Raw genomic sequence first — 19055 nt, 5'->3', positions numbered from 1 at the left:
GCATTAAAAGCACTTTAACTAACTTTAGTCGCATTATCATTTTTATTACATTGGCACAGCCTTGTCATGAGCATTCAATAGTCTTCCAGTTAGTTATTCCTTATTCCTTTAAGAAGCATTTTGCAATTAAATCAATAAAAGCCTTTTGAGTGCTTTGGTAGGTTGGTCACCAGATAGTTCATGTACTTTGTAATTATTTGGAATGGGATTTTTCATCACTGCCTCTTGGATTTTATTATGTAGAAATGTATTGATTTTAAGGGGTTATTTTATTAGTTTATTATAATTTTGCTGAAGCTGTTGTCTCAGAATCTTTGATAAATCCCTAGGACTTTGCATCTTTGCAACCATCTTGTCATCAACAAATAAGGAATAGGGGCGGAGCCAAGATGGCTGAGTAGAAACACGCACATACGCTAGCTCCGAACCCACTGCTCATAAAATATCCGTAAAAAAAGAACTCTCAGCGAATTCTGGAGCAGCAGAAGCCACAGAACAATGGAGCAGAGATTTCTGCTCCAGAGAGCCTGAAAACCTCTTGCAAAAGGTCCCTCGCCCCCGGGACCCGGAGCAGAGTCCAACCCTGCCTCGGCGGCGCTGCGCCAAAAGGAGTGGATCCGAGCAGGCTTCAGGGACAGAATCTCCAGCAGCCGCGCAGATCCCCCCACCCACAGGTGACAAGGGTCGGTGAGAGGGTCTCTTTGGCAGGTCGAGAGGGGAGTGGGGTGCCCCCATAACTCAGGCCCCCTCGGGAGGCAGCAGCTGAGGCGGGAGCAGACCTGGGCTCCCCAAGCAGGCAGGAGCCCAGATCCATTGTTGAAGGTCTCTGCATAAACTCCTGAGGGAACTGAGCTCGTGAGGTGGCCCTGCCCCCACCTGAGCACCTGAACTTGATCTCACACTGAATAGCAGCCCCACCCCCATCCAAAGCCCTGAGGCTGGGAAGCAGCATTTGAATCTCAGACCCCAAGCACTGGCTGGGAGGATCTGGAGGTGAAGTGGGTGTGAGGAGAATATTCAGAAGTCAAGTCACTGGCTGGGAAAATGCCCAGAAAAGGGAAAAGAAATAAGACTATAGAAGGTTACTTTCTTGGTGAACAGGCATTTCCTCCCTTCCTTTCTGATGAGGAAGAACAATGCTTACCATCAGGGAAAGACACAGAAGTCAAGGCTTCTGTATCCCAGCCCACTCAATGGGCTCAGGCCATGGAAGAGCTCAAAAAGGATTTTGAAAATCAAGTTAGACAGGTGAAGGAAAAACTGGGAAGAGAAATAAGTGACATGCAAGCAAAGCATGAAAAACAAGTAAACACCCTGCTAAAGGAGACCCAAAAAAATGCTGAAGAAAATAACACCCTGAAAAATAGGCTAACTCAACTGGCAAAAGAGGTTCAAAAAGCCAATGAGGAGAAGAAGGCTTTCAAAAGCAGAATTAGCCAAATGGAGAAGGAGGTTCAAAAGCTCACTGAAGAAAATAGTTCTTTCAAAATTAGAATGGAACAGATGGAGGCTAATGACTTTATGAGAAACCAAGAAATCACAAAACAAAACCAAAAGAATGAAAAAATGGAAGAGAATGTCAAATATCACATTGGAAAAACAACTGACCTGGAGAATAGATCCAGGGGAGACAATTTAAAAATTATGGGCCTACCTGAAAGCCATGATCAAAAAAAGAGCCTAGACATCATCTTTCATGAAATTATCAAGGAAAACTGCCCTGAGATTCTAGAACCAGAGGGCAAAATAAGTATTCAAGGAATCCACAGATCACCGCCTAAAAGAGATCCAAAAAGAGAAACTCCTAGGAACATGTGGCCAAATTCCAGAGTTCCCAGGTCAAGGAGAAAATATTGCAAGCAGCTAGAAAGAAACAATTCAAGTATTGTGGAAATACAATCAGGATAACACAAGATCTAGCAGCTTCTACATTAAAGGATAGAAGGGCATGGAATAGGATATTCCAGAAGTCAAAGGAACTAGGACTAAAACCAAGAATCACCTACCCAGCAAAACTGAGTATAATACTTCAGGGGAAAAATTGGTCTTTCAATGAAATAAAGGACTTTCAAGCATTCTTGATGAAAAGACCAGAGCTGAAAAGAAAATTTGACTTTCAAACACAAGAATAAAGAGAAGCATGAAAAGGTAAATAGCAAAGAGAAGTCATAAGCGACTTTACTAAAGTTGAACTGTTTACATTCCTACATGGAAAGACAATATTTGTAACTCTTGAAACTATTCAGTATCTGGGTACTGGGTGGGATTACACACACACACATGCACACGCACATGCACACACACATAGAGACAGAGTGCACAGAGTGAATTGAAGAGGATGGGATCATATCTTAAAAAAAATGAAATCAAGCAGTGAGAGAGAAATATATTGGGAGGAGAAAGGGAGAAATGGAATGGGGTAAATTATCTCTCATAAAAGAGGCAAGCAAAAGACTTATTAGTGGAGGGATAAAGAGGGGAGGTGAGAGAAAAACATGAAGTTTACTCTCATCACATTCCACTAAAGGAAGGAATAAAATGCACACTCATTTTGGTATGAAAACCTATCTTACAATACAGGAAAGTGGGGGAGAAGGGGATAAGCAGGGTGGGGGGATGATGGAAGGGAGGGCATGGGGAGGAGGGAGCAATTTGAGGTCAACACTTATGGGGAGGGACAGGATCAAAAGAGAGAACAGAAGTAATGGGGGACAGGATAGGATGGAGGGAAATATAATTAGTTCTTACACAACACTACTATTATGGAAGTCATTTGCAAAACTACACAGATTTGGCCTATATTGAATTGCTTGCCTTCCAAAGGGAAGGGGTGGAGAGGGAGGGAGGAAGAGAAGTTGGAACTCAAAGTTTTAGGAACAACTGTCAAGTACTGTTCTTGCCACTAGGAAATAAGAAATACAGGTAAAGGGGTATAGGATGGAGACAAGGGCAGGGAGGGATGATAGAAGAGATGGCAGATTGGCAGATAGGGGCAATTAGAACACTCAGTGTTTTGGGGTGGGCGGAGGGGACAAAAGGGGAGAAAATTTGGAACCCAAAATTTTGTGAAAATGAATGTTAAAAGTTAAATTAAAAAAAAAACAAATAAGGAATAGTTTTATCTCCTCTTTCCCCATTTTTATGCCTTTAATTTTTTCTCACCTTACTGCTATTGCTAGCATTCCCCATCGTATCCTCTTTTGTTCTACTAATAATTTAATGTTCAGATCTGATTCCTACCCCAGGATTCTATTCATTTATCTAGTTTAACCTTACCCCTCCCAAACTTTTTGCTAAACTAACTACCAAGTCCCTTGGTAATCCCTGTTATATTGTGAGGAAATTTCTTAGATCCTTAACCTTTTCTAGAAGCTTTCCTTATACCTTACATTAACTAAAGCGTTTTTTTTCCCTTAAAGGGAGAAGCTTTAAACTGCTGCTTCTAGATATAGCACCACAATCCTTTAACAAGCTCTCCTCTTTAAAGTTCATACCATTCTCTTAATACAGTTTTGTGACCACATTTCATTAATGCTGTGTATGCGTGCATATGTGTGTGTAACTATTCTTAGCCACTAATTCCCTATTCACTCTCCCCAACACAGATATCCCATCTTCATAGAAAATAAGAACAAGGAAGCAAAACAAGTCACATATTTGCATTGTTTCATTCTATACCTCTAGTCTACCATCTCTCTGGTAAAAGGTGGTAACTGACTTCATCAATCTTCTGAAGTCATAATTGTTCTTTGTCTTGATCTAAGTCTTTCAAAATTCTTTACAACATTGTAGTAATCATATATAATGTTTTTCAGCTTTTCCTTACTATGAACATCAGTTCATAAAAGCCATCCCATGTTTCTCTCCATCACTTTCTTAATTCTCAATGTGCAATATTTCCTTATATTCACATAATTTATTCAGTCATTCTCCAATTGATGGGTACCCACAGTTTCTAGTTTTGTAAGACAAAAAGTGCTGCTATAAATATTGTATAGTATATATTTTCCTCTCTTTGACTTAGTATATACCTAGTGTATACCTAGTAGTATTATGCATAATTTAGTGCTTTCCAAGAATGACTGAACCAATTCAGATATCAGTTACCAAGAGTGCTCATCCTCCCACAGCCCAACTCAGTATTAATTGCCATTTGCTGTCTGATACCAATCTGGTGTGAAGATGAACCTCAGAGTCGCCTTAATTTGCATTTCTCTGGTACTTGGCTTTTTGGAACAATTTTTTCATATACCTGTTGATCTCTTATGCATTTAAAAACACTATTCAGAGTGGTCCATAATTTTCACCTTACTGCCCAACCTGACCATGCCACAAAAAAAAGTTTAACAGGCCTTTGCCTTATAACAAAGCTAGGGTTTGTTTTTTCTTAAGTTCATCAAAGTCAATCAACACACCACAAATGTCTGCTATTCCTTATCAGTTTTCCATGTTAAATCCTATTTGGTCATAAAATATTTTATGAAATATAATTAATAAAATGTTTTATAGATTGAATTTTGCAGAACAAAATTATTTAAATTTAATTCTATTCTAAAACTTTATACATTTTTACCATTATTTCTGTCTTATTGATACATTTAGTAGTATTTCTGTCTTAAGACAAGGAATGTTCACAAACCTGTCAGAGTTTCTGAAAAATATGTTCCTCCAAATTTCCTACTTTCTTCTTAATCTTATTTGTAACATTAGGCTCTGAATAGTGTTTTTAAATGCATAAAGTGAAATACATAGAATTAAAAAGGAAACAAATTACAGTGAAAAGGTGATCAAACTATTTTTAAAAAACAAGTTCACAGACCCTAGGTTAAGAACTCTTCTTATAAAGGATCTCTCTAAGAGAAAGAGAAAGAAATACATTTGATGTAAAAACAAATGCTATCAATAACATTTCGTTTAAAAACAGAATAAAGGAGAAAAGGAATAGCTGAACTACACAGTTAAGCTAAAAAACAAAGAAAATTTTGACAGAAGTTTCCTCTGTAAGATATATAGGGAACTGATTCAAATGGTCAAATGGTCTGAGGAAGAAATGCAAGTTATTAATAACCATATGAAAAAGTGCCCTAAATTATGAATAGGAAAATGGAAATTAAAGCTGAGATTCTATCTCATATTCCTGAGATAAGCAAAATTTACCACAAAAAAAAAAAAAGGATGACAAATGCTAGAGGGGGTGTGAGAAAATAGATGCATTAATGTACTGTTGATAGAGCTTTTAACAGGTATAGCCTTTCTAGGAATCAATTTGTAACCATGTTTAAAAAGTTATTAAACTGTTCATAACTAGATCTATAACTCCAATCAGTAAACAAGGAAAAAGACTCACATGTCCAAAAATATTGATAGCAGCTTTTCTTCTGATGGTAAAAAATTGGAAACTGAGTGGGTATCCATTAATTGAGGAATAGCTGAACAAAGGGCAACATGAACCATGATATATGGATGGAATACTATTGCACTGTAAGAATTGAAGTGGGCTATTTTAGAGAAACCTGGGAAGACCTGTGTGAATCGATGCAGAGTGAAGTAAGCAGAACCAAATTTTTTTCCAACAGTACTGTACAAAACAACTTTTAAAGATGCAAAAACTATTATAAGAGCTATGATCAACTATGATTCCAGAGCAGAGGTGTCAAACTGGACTGCAAAAATCCTGAGTACAGCTAAAACCTGATTAAAATGTAACTGGAAAATGTTTAAAAAAAAATAATACAGTACAACAGATAAATTTGTGGTTTTCTAAGTCAGTATGCCAGCAGGGATCCATTTCTATTTAAGTTTGACACCACTAGTACAGAGAATTCAAGATGAAACATGTTACTCACCTCCTGACAGAAAGGTGATAGACTCCAAAGAGAGTAACACCTGGGAAGGGTGAGGCAGTGTTACCAATGCAGGAATTTGTTTGGAGGAAGGGAAGGTACAGGTGGGAGAGAGAAATGATTTTTATGATTGAAAAAATAAATAAAAGCATAATCTAAATTAAATTTGAATGTAGTCTGATGGATAGAGCCAAGACTTAGTTGTCAGCCTTACCCCAAACAGTGGTTTTAAGAACTCAAACCTTAAGCATCATCCTGTTAAGGGATGTGATTTGTTCGAATTTAGAGGTAGATTTAAAGCAAAATATATTGTTATATTTTGACAATAAAGACTCTACGGTGGATCAAGCTATCATTTTTTTCTCTAAAAATTCAAAAACAGTTCATTTACTTGGAGGTTGAAATTCTCCATTTATCTTTCCTTCTTTGAGAAGAGATAACCTTATGTTATTGGGGAAAGAAGGGAAGTCTTCAACATAAATTATAAGCTAATGGTAAACTTACTTTGGCACATACATAATTCTTATTTGTGGCAGTAGTTGGACTTACTATTCCAAGGCAACATCATGGCATGGAGGGGACCTTGGGTCATTTCGAGGCTAGGCTAGTAGAGCGCAAGCTTTGGAAAATACAGTACCAAGCTGGAATGGCTTCAAATACTGCATGGATGACCACCTGTAGGCTCCTCATGAGATGACTTGCCATGAGGTAATTAAATTTTTTGTATCACTGAAGAACACTGCCTTAAAGTAAATAAGCATACTTTGGAATGGCATGTTAACAAAGGTCAATCTTATACAGTCACATTAACCTCAATAGTTTTTTCTCATAACATAGTTTCATTGTAAAAAGCTCACTGACCAAAGATGAATAATGATTGATCTCCTGGGTCTTTGAAGTGGCAATCCCTCACAACCAACCTGAATTGTTACCAAAGGCTCTCCAACAATTTTCTTGCCTCTTCTCTTTCCTCCAAACTGTTACCAGTTATGATTCTTGTGCACATATGTGACTCCTTTCCTTAGACTACCTACTGAATAAAATTCAACTCCTTAGCCAGGTATTCAAGACCAAATCTGGAAGACTTTCTAGCCTTATCATATACTTCCTTCCAAATTTGGAAACTTGTAAAACTGGAATGTTTTTTCTTTCACTCAACTTGTACTTTTGTGACTGAAAATAGAAACCATATATTGCCAAGTACAGACTCTCTAAACTTTTTTAATTTTTACACATTCAAGTTTTACCTTGTACTTACCATATAAACCAAACCTAATGACACTGTTTGCAGCAATAGTGACTGATGGTCTGGAAAAGATTCCTCCACTACCAGTGGAGGGCAAGACCAAAATTATCATTAGCAGGAGCAGCAAAATGGTAGGAGTTAGCTGCCAGGGTATCAGCCTCAATTTGGAAGAATTTTTTTTAACCTGAGTAAAATTTACCATATGCTGTCGAGGAATATGAAGTCATATGCTAAGAATGATGGATCTTATCTAAGTATATATCCACTCTTTCACATGCTGGATGAAAGGTCAGTGGCATATTAACAACTATTTAAATCCCTGTAAAATGACATTTAACTCAAATCTACTGTGATATAAAACTAATGACATCTTTATAATACTCTACACAAAGCTCACGTCATAATAGTAGTATTGCTATGAATAATAAACTTCAAGAAGGCGAACACTGAAGTATATCTAGCACAAAATTTTAGTGCTTATTTTAAGAAATATATATGCATGTGTGTATAGTGATGCAGATTATGTCTCTTTTTATCCGACCTAGTCACCCAACATATGCTAGATATCTGCAGCATTCAAAGGTGGTTAATTCTAAAATTTGAGACAATATACAAATTGTCCTAAAAGTCTTCTTGCAGTTTAAAGAAATTAGAGTTTAACTGAACTGCACTAAAACTTTTGGGACACTAAGTATTGTAAATTAACAGCCATTTAAATCAATTTTTAAAATACAATTCCTAGTCTTCTTGTTCACAGATGAAATTAAATTTAATATACAGATTTATTTCAGTGACAAATAACAGCCATTTCCACCATTAATCTCAAGAGATGTTATCATTTAATTACTGATTAATGTACCTATAGTATCATTAGGAATACACCAAGAAGCCATTCAGATGAAGAGAATGATATTCTTTGTCCCTAACCTTGCTTTTTACGGGTAATAATATTATGAACAAGGATACAATGTTTGAAACAAGAGAACCACATACATAATTTTAAAAGGTAAAGATTAAACATAGCAACTCAAAAGTTGCTACAAGGTTAAAAGGCTGGTACTGCATGTTAGATATGGCAGTATATTTAATACAAATCTTAATAAAAATCAGAAGTCTATCATTTCTAGGATTGTGGCTGACAACTAATTAGCACAGACTCCACTGGGCAACATTATTAAAAACACAATTAATAATAATTAAAAATACAGCAACCTAAGTACTAGTGGTTAGCAATTCATGGTAGTTGCTGTAACTTCATTCTACATATTTCTAATGTTTTAAGGTTTCTTGATTTAGAATGAATTAAAAATTCACTGCAATTTAGTTACAAGGGACATCATTTGCACACAACTTTAAAACCTCAAAATAATAAGTACTTTATACTTAGATATCGTATTTTAAAAAATATTATAGTTGCACAACTACAAACAAGTATTTTTCTTCCCCATTTGGTATTGCCAGATATTTTGAAAGGAATTAGGCACAATGTTCTTAACAAAAGAAAAATGATCACTGTGCTATAATGTACAGTAGCTCTAAAGCAGAGTAAATAGTTTATTTGAAAATTTATACTGAAATACACTCCAGTCAAAACATACATGAAAATTCTCAGAATATTGCACCACAAAGATCGATTTCTACCTTACTACCAGTTTATAAAATGCTGCATGTAGAATTTCAGTTTATCATTGAATACGATGAGAAATCATAATAAAAAGGAAAGATCTGTCAAGGTGTTTTCATACTAGTGAAAATCTGGGAGAGGGAAAGTAAGAAAAAGATACATATAAACAGGATATACTTGACCAAATCTTTTCTGTTTTCATTCCCAAAAATGTCAATCTCTGAAGTTTAGTGAAGCCTGCAGCTTATCCACATTATCATAGCATCAATTCAACATGCATGACATCACTATAATCTCAAAGACAACAGTGTATAAAAAGGGGAAATTATTGTAAAAAAAAATCATCCAAAATCTTGAACTATAACACTTCAAGAAAAAAGTGGAACAAATAAAAGATGGAGTTATATTGTAATGAAATCACATTTAAATTAGGTAAGTAGTATAAGCTTCTGTTTTCCCCAAACCCAGTATAAAAATTCCTTTCAATGAGAAATCATCTATTTTAATGGCAAAATCTTTACATGCCAGAAAAATCTGCATTATATTTAAAACTATGTATACAATACATTTGTGGCAAAAACCTATACATCTTCCAGCTGTCAAGACAAAGTAAAAAATATGGTTGCATTAAAGCACAAAAAAATATAAATTGCTGAAAAGATATAAAAAAAGATTAAAAACCATTTGCATCTTGACTCTTTGTAGGTCTTCAACATTAGTTAGAATTTGCAGACTATAACAGATTGTGAAAGTTTTGATACAACCTTGACATATACAACCAAAAATTCATTTCAAAAAGATCCCAGCTTAAAAAGTAATATACTACAATAAAGTCTGTGCATTTATTATACTATTTGTACAAGTGCAATATTAAAACATCTTCAAAATAAAACTCAATTACTAGAAGGGATCACAATAACTTAACAGAATATATTGGAACTGAATTTTTTAAGATTAATAAAGTATTTTAGAAAGTTCTATTTAATTGGTTCCTCTTCCTCTAGCATATACAGACATTATAGTAATGTCCCCTGTATTATATACATACCCCAAAATCTTTAACTTTAAAAAATACAATCTTTTGCTAACTTCCAGGGACATTATGTTTCATTTGAAGAGCATGTGTCAAAATACCATTCTATATGAAGGGCCATAAAGAAAATTTTTAAAAGAAAATTTAAATTTATATTAAGTGGATATATTAATACTTTGTACAGAGTCAACATTTAAAGTTAAATACAGCAACCCCGGACACAGAGCAGTGTCATGGTTCTTTTCAACTCAGTGCATGTTACTAAACTGTTGGAGCTGGACTCACAACTACAGTAATCATTTGTGTAAGTTATCATGATATTTAAATGGACATACCATCATCTGATTAAGCAAATATGCATTGTATTTGCCTAGAACAAATCTAATAAGTAAAGGTATTTAAATAAAGGAAAGAAATACTTGGGGATATGGAACAGTGCTATATTATTCACAAAATAAATCAAATTGAAAGTAACATATATAAGGCAAGAACATTAGATTCAGCATTTGTTTGTATTTATTAGCATACACATGATATCAAATTCCTCTAAAATGGCTTTAAATCTGTATTTACCACAGCTATATGACACCATTACTGAAAAGAAAAAAAATGAATACTTCCAGCTATAGAGACAGGTCTCTAAAAATCAGATCTTGAGGTGGCTTAGCATTTTCTTCAGTTCATATAACGCTATTTAAAAAACTAATAAAAAAACCTGGAACTAGTTTGGGAAATGTGATCCTTCAGAAGACTGTATTTTTTCATGCTAAATTTTATCAGAGAAATAAACCCCCCAAATATCTGGGCACTTAAATACTCTGTGTAGATGTTATCTGCATTGTCAAATTAAAACAGATACATAATCAACTGGCTAAAGAATCATGCTTAATTTAATAATGAATTGTCAAGATATGTTATAAAAGGTAAACAGAATATTTTTAAAATTGAAGAGCACTGCCCAATGTCTTATTTACAGTGTATGCCAACTCATCCCTTATGACAAAAAGAACAATTTACATATAGAACTAGCACTTACTATTAGAATAAATTTAAGTGCCAAGGGTTTCTGAATGAGGAAGCACTCTGTGCTCAGACTTCTCAACCTTAACTAAAATGTGTTTACATTTTATGTCTTTGCAGTAACAATTTTCAGTTATATTATAAGATAACGGAAGAGACAGATACAGTCATTCAGACTGTTAAAATTGTTGGATGATTACTTAAAGGACAAGCACTTAAAGGAGTTGAAAAACAGTCACTTCTTTAGTTTTCTAGAGACTAGTAGGCAAGTATTTATTGACTTAAATTTTGAAGCAAAAATTTAACAAAACACAAGAGAAATATAAAGGCCTTTGAGGTAAAACAGTAATATTCTACAAAGCCCAGTGTGCAGTAAAATATCTAAAACTCAAGTGAGCTTGAGAGACTTAGAATTCATTGTGCCTTTTGTATTATATACCATATACCTGTTGAAAAATGGACAATAAAATAATCACAATTCACTTCCTCATGTTAGCCTATTAATCACGTTCCAATCTCTGTGCAAATTGCATTCAGAAAGGGCTATTCTTCTCAGTGCCATAATTATAACTTGATTACTAATGGAAGCATTTGGCTATGATTTCTGCATGCTTATTGCTATGAAAGAAATAAGCAAACTTTTATGTTTATTGTGCAAGAATTTTAATAAGATTTGCACACATCTCAAAAAACTCTATTGTGTGACTTCCTGGCCTTGGGGCTAAGTCAACTGTAGAAGAGTCAAGTGAAGTCACTGATGAGGTAAGGGAAACATCTGAGGATCTTCCTTGGGCTTCAGCATCTGAATCATTCTTTTGGCAAGATCGATAATTGCTCACAGAACCCGATCTTTGTGGAGTAGTAGTTCCAGATTTGGCTTCAGTAATTTCATCTAGAAAAGGAAACACTTGAACTAAGTTTCAATTCATCACATTTTGAAGATGAAAAAGTTTTTGTAAATCAAGATTACACTTAACAAGCTTGTCATAAAAATATATGTTTTTGAATTTGAAAAAATTATATTTTTTCTGAGTCATCCTCAGCTCATCAATGATTTCCCCTTCATGACCCATGGAATGCATTTTTGTAATCACTAGCCAGAGTCAAGTGTAGCCGGTAGCTACAGAATATTTGTGTTCTACACAAAGCTAACTGGGATTGAACACACACTATGGTTTCATGAGAACCCAATGAATTCTTGAACATTCCTAGCAGTAACATCATTTGTACTGTAAGGTTTTTTTGTAAGAACAATTCCAATTTCAACTTAAATTAACTAAGGAAAACCTAGAAACAAGAAATATAATTCTTAAAAAACCACAACAGAACAAAACAATTACTAGCGATTCAATTTCACATTCATTTACTCAGCTGTTCCTAATAAAAGTAAAGTTGAGAGTGAGAATGAAATGGGGGGAAGAGGGAAATGAGGGGGGGGAAGTCTTCTAGAGTCAGATACTTCATTCCTTACCGGGGTCGTCTAGCATGTTAGACAAGCAGATAATCAGATGACTGGATTGTAGCCCATCATCCCTACTGTAAACTTAATTTTAAAGGTCATAGCCTACTGGTGGCAGACTACCAATGTAATATGTGCATGGAAAAGACTGCACATTTCTACAATATACAACCCATTATATATTATGCTACATATAATCTGTACATAATATGTCTTATATAGCAGTCTTGCACAAGCTTAGAAAAAGACATTATCAAGTCTTTTCAAAATTAAATTGACTAATGAAAAGTTTACATTTTCAACTGATGGGCTAATATAAGAGCACTTTAAAATTAAAAACATCTTGATAATGTTTAAGATAGAAGACAAAAATCTATCACCTACAGGCCAATTATACAACCTATTTTGGAGGACTAGAGTGCTACAAATTCAGAAAGGAGGACCTAAATTCAAATCCCACCTCTGATACCAACTTTCCTTCCCAATTGTGCCCCAAGTTCAACTTTACTCTGTTTTCTACTTCCAAAACCACATCTCCCCTTTCCTACTGCCATTTATATCTTGCCAAATCCCAACTTCAGATCATTCCCACCAAATGCCACTTCCCCATGGAATCCTTACTCCAGCAAAGCAACTCTTTTATTCCTTCCTAATTGATTCTCTATCCTACTCAAAATAGCTGTTCCAAACCTGTTCTCTTCAAGCCTCATACAGTATACCATTTCCCACTCTCTCATATGAGTGTATCACCTAATATTTTATCATGAAAACACAAACCATTACCATGCACTCCCCCCACTCCTTTCAAATCATATCTGGACATCACCCTTACTATTTTCTCCTTTGCTCTAGCTTCTAATGAAGAGGTGACCCTTCTCTCTAAGGACAAACTCTTAACAACTATCCTTAATCCCATCTACTCCAGTCTTCTCTTGCACAGAGCTTCTTAAACTTTTTCCACTGCCTTAAGTAGCATCCCTTGGAGTTGCATGGCCTGAGGGGATGTGCAGTGCAGAATGTGTATGCTTTGTGTTCAGAACCAAGGCTGCAGTGAAGTTGCATGATCCAACACAGCTCAAGAGCTGCCAAAAACACCTCGGATTCATTTGACTTTGAATTTTTGGTCATTGTCTGTTTAGAAATCTTTTACTGTTGCCAAATGTTTTGTGACCACAGTTTAAGAAGCTCTGCTCTAGCAGAAAGCCTACATCATTCCTTCTGTCTCTAATCTTCAACATTTCCTTATCCACTGGTTCTTTCCTTGATGCCCACAAACATGTCTAGGTTTCCCCAACCTAAAAAGTCCTCACTGCGTCCTATCATCACTGCTAACAACTGTCTTTATCTCACCTCCCTTCCTCACCCAAATTCCTTGAAAAGGTCATCTACACTCAGTGTTTCAATTTCCTCTCCTATTCTCTTCTAAATCCACTGCAATCTGGTTTCTGACATCACTCAAATGAAAATTCATTGTCCACTCCTCAGTCTCTTTTTCTGGATCATTAATCATATCACTCTCCTTTTGCTCTCCAAGTCAGTGTATTTCAAGTCTCTGTTCTGGTTTTCTATTTTCTCACGTAGCATCTCATCAACTCCCATGGCTTCAATTTTCAGATGATGTTCAGATCTACGCATACACTCCCCTACCTGGTCTCTTTCTTGAACTCCAGTCATATATCACCAACTACCTATTGCTCATCTAAAGCTGACTATTCCCAAAAGCATATCAAAAGCAGCACAGCCATGAAAGAACTCATTCTACTTCTCTTCCAACCTACCATTCCTCCAAACTCCCTATGAATGTGGGCACCATCAGCTTTACAACCTTGCTACAACCCTCACTCCTAACACTCAACCACTCTAGTTTGCACTCTCATCACCTCTTACTGGATTTTACTGCAACAGCTTATTTGGTCCCTAAGTCTCTCCCCATTCCAATTTGTCCACTGTAAAGTCCCAAGGTCATTTTCCAAAAGTCCCATTATTTAATAAATTCCAGTGGTTCCCTCTTCCCTCTAGAATATAATTTAAACTCTCCTTACACCCTGGCCCCTTCCTACCTTCCCAGTCTTCTTACACATTACTTCTCTCCACATCCTCTATGGTCTAGTGATACTGCCTGCCAAGCTGGTATGGGATGCTGCTCCATTACCTGTCTGTCCCAAATGCCCAGAATCCTAAACCTCTTGAAATCCCTAATTTCCTTCAAATCCCTGCTCAGATGCCATCACTGTCTATGTCTTCTCTCTGTAAACTACAACATCCCCTATAAGAACATAAGCTCTTTGAGGGCAGAGATTGCTTTGCTTCGCACCTAACGACCTATTTAGTTTTGTATTATTATTACATTCTTACTCTTTTGTCTGCAAAAAACTTTGAAAATCTAGGCTCCAAACCCACGTTTCCATTGGCTGCTACCGAACTTTTGCTCAGCAAAAAGGATACTGTTGCAAATACTGTTGCGCAACAGTTAAAACTTCTTTAACAACTAATAACTAAAGTCTGTCATTTCACTTTTGTTGATTTGCCATTTTTCAAGATCAATAGCTGTTACATTCTTATGTTACCTTCTCATCTTTATCCTTTCTAATCTGGTTTTTACTTTGACCTTTGTCCTAAGTAACTGATAAACTGCACAATTATTTCCAGACCAAATGATATGTGGAAAGCACTTTCCACACTGTGAGGCCCTTTATAAACTTTAGTTATTGCTACTTTGTCTCAATTTCCATCTTTTTTAACAGTATCATTTGTCAGTCATTGCATCCATCACCTTCTGGCATTCTTCTTTAAGAAACTGTTCATAATGTTAAGGCATGAAGACTCTGAGCAATTCTGAGCATTCAATAAAGCTATGGTCTCTCCCAGTTCTATGAGTCAGTCAACATGCATTTAATTAAGTACGACAATGTGCCAAGCACTGTGGTGAGCACTATGAATACAAAGAAAGGTCAAATCAGTTCCTGCCCTCTAAGACCTCACACTCTAACAGATTACTTGACATACAATCTAAATTATCCAACTGAAAGATAATCAAAGAAGGAAAGGCACTAGTGGGTGAAGAGAAAGGCCTCTGATAGTAGCTGGGATTTGGTCTGAGTCTTGAAGAAAGTCAAAGAAATCAAGAGGTAGAAATGAAGGGTCAGAGAATTCCTAGAATTTTGGATAGCAAGTACAGAACCATGGAAACAGGAAATGGAGTGTTGTGTTCAATGAACTGCAAGTAGGTCAGTGAAGCTGGATCATAGAGTTTCTGGAGGGAAAGGCAGGAAGGGGACAGGTTGTGAAGAGTTTTAAATATCAAAGTGAGGGATTTATAGTTTGTTTCGAATTAAAAAGGAACTACTGGAGCTCACTGAGCATACATAGCTAGGTATGTTCTTTAGAAAAATCACCCTGGAAGCTGAGGGGAGGGCAGATTAGGGTGGGGAAAGACATGAGAGTGGGAGACCTTTTAGAAGATTATTGCAATAGTCCATGTGAAAGATGTTATCATCCTGGACTGGGTTGTGACTGTGTGAATTGAGAAAACAAGAAATATTGTCAAGGTAGAAATAATAAGATCTAATAAAAGACTGGTTATGTGAGATGTCTAATTAGAGAGATGAGGAAAACAATAAGATTAAAAGTATGAGAGACCAGGATAGTGGCACCCTAGACAATAGAAAAAAAAGTAGGAAAAGATAATGAATTCTGTTCTGGACATGTGGAGCTTAAGATGCATATAGGGTAGTTGCTGATATGTGAGAGTAGCCCAAGAGACAGATTATGCTAGATATAAAGACCTCAAAATCATCTAAATAGAAATGATTATTGAACACCACAGGAGTTGATGGAATCACCAAGGGAGAGAGTAGCAAAAAAATGAAGAGGGACCAATGATTAGTGGGCATAACATAGATGAAGATTCAGCAAAAGTGATTGAAGAACTGTAAAACAGTGAACAAGACAACAGCAAAAACAAAAAAAATAGAGCATCTGTGAGAATGATGATGACCAGCGTTAAATATGACAGGGAAAGAAAAAAAGGCTATTAGGTACGGCAATTATGACATGATTGGCAACCTTGGAGAGGATGGCTTCAACTGAATGATGAAGTTGGAAGTCAGACTGTAGATTCTAAATTAATTTGAGTGGAATTAATTTGGAAGTGGAAATACGGAATATAGGAAGCTTTCTCAAAGAGTTTAGTCACACACGAGATGAGAGAGAGGATAACAGCTGAGAGGTAGGGTGGAATTGAGTCAGTCTATTACATTGAAGGAACATGGACATGTTTGTAAGCAGTAGGGGAGGAGTCAGAAGACAGGAAGAGACTGAAAATGATAGTGTGGCAAATCTGCTGGAGGATTCGGGAGAAGATAGAATCTTCTCCTGTACCTATACAGGGGTTGGCAATCTAAATCAATTATACTGAAATACAACTAAAAAATATTGTTATTAAAAGGCTAAGGAACCCAAGTTAAGAAATCCTGGATTAGAAACATGCAATTCCCAAGTAATTAATGAATTGCTTATTTCCTTATTTGTCCCCTGAGCTTAAAGGTACCAAGGAAAAAAATGACCACAGGAGATTTCTCAGACAAAAATCCTCCTTCATATTAGTTCCCTCTCACAAATCTTAGATGGAAAATAGCTCTTGAATATACGAGTTAATCAATTATAGCTACAATGCACTTTTATCCAGTTTCAGAAGTAGGTTCTAAAAGAAGGAAAAATAGAGGAAAAAAAAACAATGAGAAAGGGTCCCACATGTACAAAAATATTTATGGCAGCTCTCTTTGTGGTGGACAAGAACTGGAAATTGAGGGGATGCCCATCAATTGAGGAATGGCTGAACAAGCTATGGTATATGAATGTAATGGAATACTATTGTGCTGTAAGAGATGATGAACAGAAAGACTTCAGAGAGGTTTGGAAAGACCTATATGAACTGATGCTGAATGAAAGGAGCAGAACCAGGAGAACTTTGTACACAGCAACAACCACAGTGTGTGAGGAATTTTTCTGGTAGACTTAGCCCTTCACAGAAATGAAAGGACCTAAAAAATTCCCAATGGACTCTTAAGGCAAAATGCCTTTCATATCCAGAAAAAGAACTATGGAACTGGATCGCAGAATGAAGCAGACCATTTTCTCGTGTGTTTTGTTTTGTTTTCATGGTTTCTCCCATTCATTTTAATTCTTCTATGCAACATGACTAAGGTGAAAATGTATTATGTATATGTAGAATATAAGATTGCATGCCATCTCAGGGAGGGAGAGGGGAGAAAGGGGGGAAAAATCTAAGATATATGGAAGTGATTGTAGAAAACTGAATACCAATAAATTAATTTTAAAAAAAACTAATATAGCAAAGTAATTAAATTAAAATATATTCAAAGTTATAAACAGAACTCCGGAGAATATAACATTTTATTTCCAGGTACAGATAATTCCCAAATTTCAAAGGGTTTTGAAATTTATAATTGCTTGTTTGGAACTTGGAATTCATTTTTTCATAAGAATAAATGTCATACATACCATCAATGCTTCGGAAGTCCAGTAAGTAAGTTCTACTGTCCACCTGGTATAACTGTAGACTCATTTTTGAATATGTGCTTGTCACTGGATTCTTCCTTCGAACACGTAAATAATATGGGTTTACAACCTAGCATACCAAATGAAGAGGAAAAATGATCATATACAATTTTTCATTTAGACAATTTGTATAATTTATTAGACACAAAAAGTATACAAAGCAAATAATGTGGGTACTTGCAGATCTATTGAGTCTTAAAGTTTTGGTTCTTCTACAGCAACAGAAAGACAGTATGACGGGATTTTCTGTACTCATCATCTAAACATCTGTGACTCATTTGATAATATAAATCTCATATTTTTGCCATATGAAAAGTATCTTTTTCTGTAGAATCTCACATCCAGTTGTAATTTAATCTTGGAGTGTGAATTTTCTGTTGGATTTTTGCTTTTAGACAGAAACTTTATTGGCCTTGTTAAATAAATACCCTGAGGCAATTGTCGTTTGGGCTTACAGATTACTGTTACTACTGGCTCTTCCCCTCCTCCATGTTGGCTTGTGAATATGCCTATCCTTCAGTGCAGCCTGCTGCTTTGGGACTACTACCAACTAAGTTCTTTTTCAGATTCACTGAAGAGGGTGGGAAGGAAAGGAAGAGAGTGAAGGGTATGTTTTGGGGACTTCATGAGAGAGTGGCTTCCCTCTAAACCATACATGCATCTCAACCTTTAGCATTTCTTTGTGACTTTGTTTTTCATTATAGGTATCAAAAGCAGAAAAAGATGTTTGCTAGATTTAGATCCAGCTAATAATAGAAAATTTTAGAAGGGCTGCATTATAGTCTTTCATGGCCTAGGAAATGAGGGAAACCCTACTTTAAAACATTACACTGTAGCAGTGGAAAGGAAAGAATGAACTGGCCTGTTGAAGGAAGAACCTGTTGTGACCAAAAACTTTGCCCTGGAATTTTTTGCTTCTTGGCAATCTTAATCAATAGTTAATAGCCGGCATTATACAAGGTTTTATTGTTTGCAATATGATTTATAAAATGTCCTCCTGTAACTCAGATCCTCTACTTTATAAACCACTACAAATAGCTTAGATCTAGAAATCTTAGCCATAGCAGAAAAAGAAGTTTTTCTACCACACTGCAAGGTTCAGCATATACTTTTTGCAATTCCATACTGGAAATCTGTTTTGCTGATGTAAAGATGCTTAAGATATATTTAATGAATGAATTTTTTATAGAAGCATTACACATGGTAGTTAGTTTCCTTACTATGTACAGTCAATACAGAATAACTCAGTC

General features: G+C 35.8%; 1 protein-coding gene across 3 annotated transcripts in view; it reads right to left on the bottom strand.

Moving 5' to 3' along the window:
- Positions 1-10244: 10244 nt before the first annotated feature.
- PRKAA1 (protein kinase AMP-activated catalytic subunit alpha 1) overlaps positions 10245-19055 on the bottom strand; it is a 54267-nt gene continuing 45456 nt past the window's right edge. For all 3 annotated transcript variants that reach the window (XM_072605746.1, XM_072605748.1, XM_072605747.1), the window contains 2 exons: positions 17749-17875; positions 10245-11658 (listed from right to left, as the gene is read on the bottom strand). In XM_072605746.1, the coding sequence (XP_072461847.1) occupies positions 11414-11658; positions 17749-17875 (372 nt within the window). In that variant the 3' untranslated portion in view covers positions 10245-11413. The remainder of the gene's footprint in view (positions 11659-17748; positions 17876-19055) is intronic.

The sequence above is a fragment of the Notamacropus eugenii genome, chromosome 4 (assembly GCF_028372415.1).
Source record: "Notamacropus eugenii isolate mMacEug1 chromosome 4, mMacEug1.pri_v2, whole genome shotgun sequence".
Lineage (NCBI taxonomy): Eukaryota > Metazoa > Chordata > Mammalia > Diprotodontia > Macropodidae > Notamacropus > Notamacropus eugenii.
The sequence above is the reverse complement of the archived record's forward strand: the minus strand, read 5'-3'. Positions and strand labels throughout refer to the sequence as shown.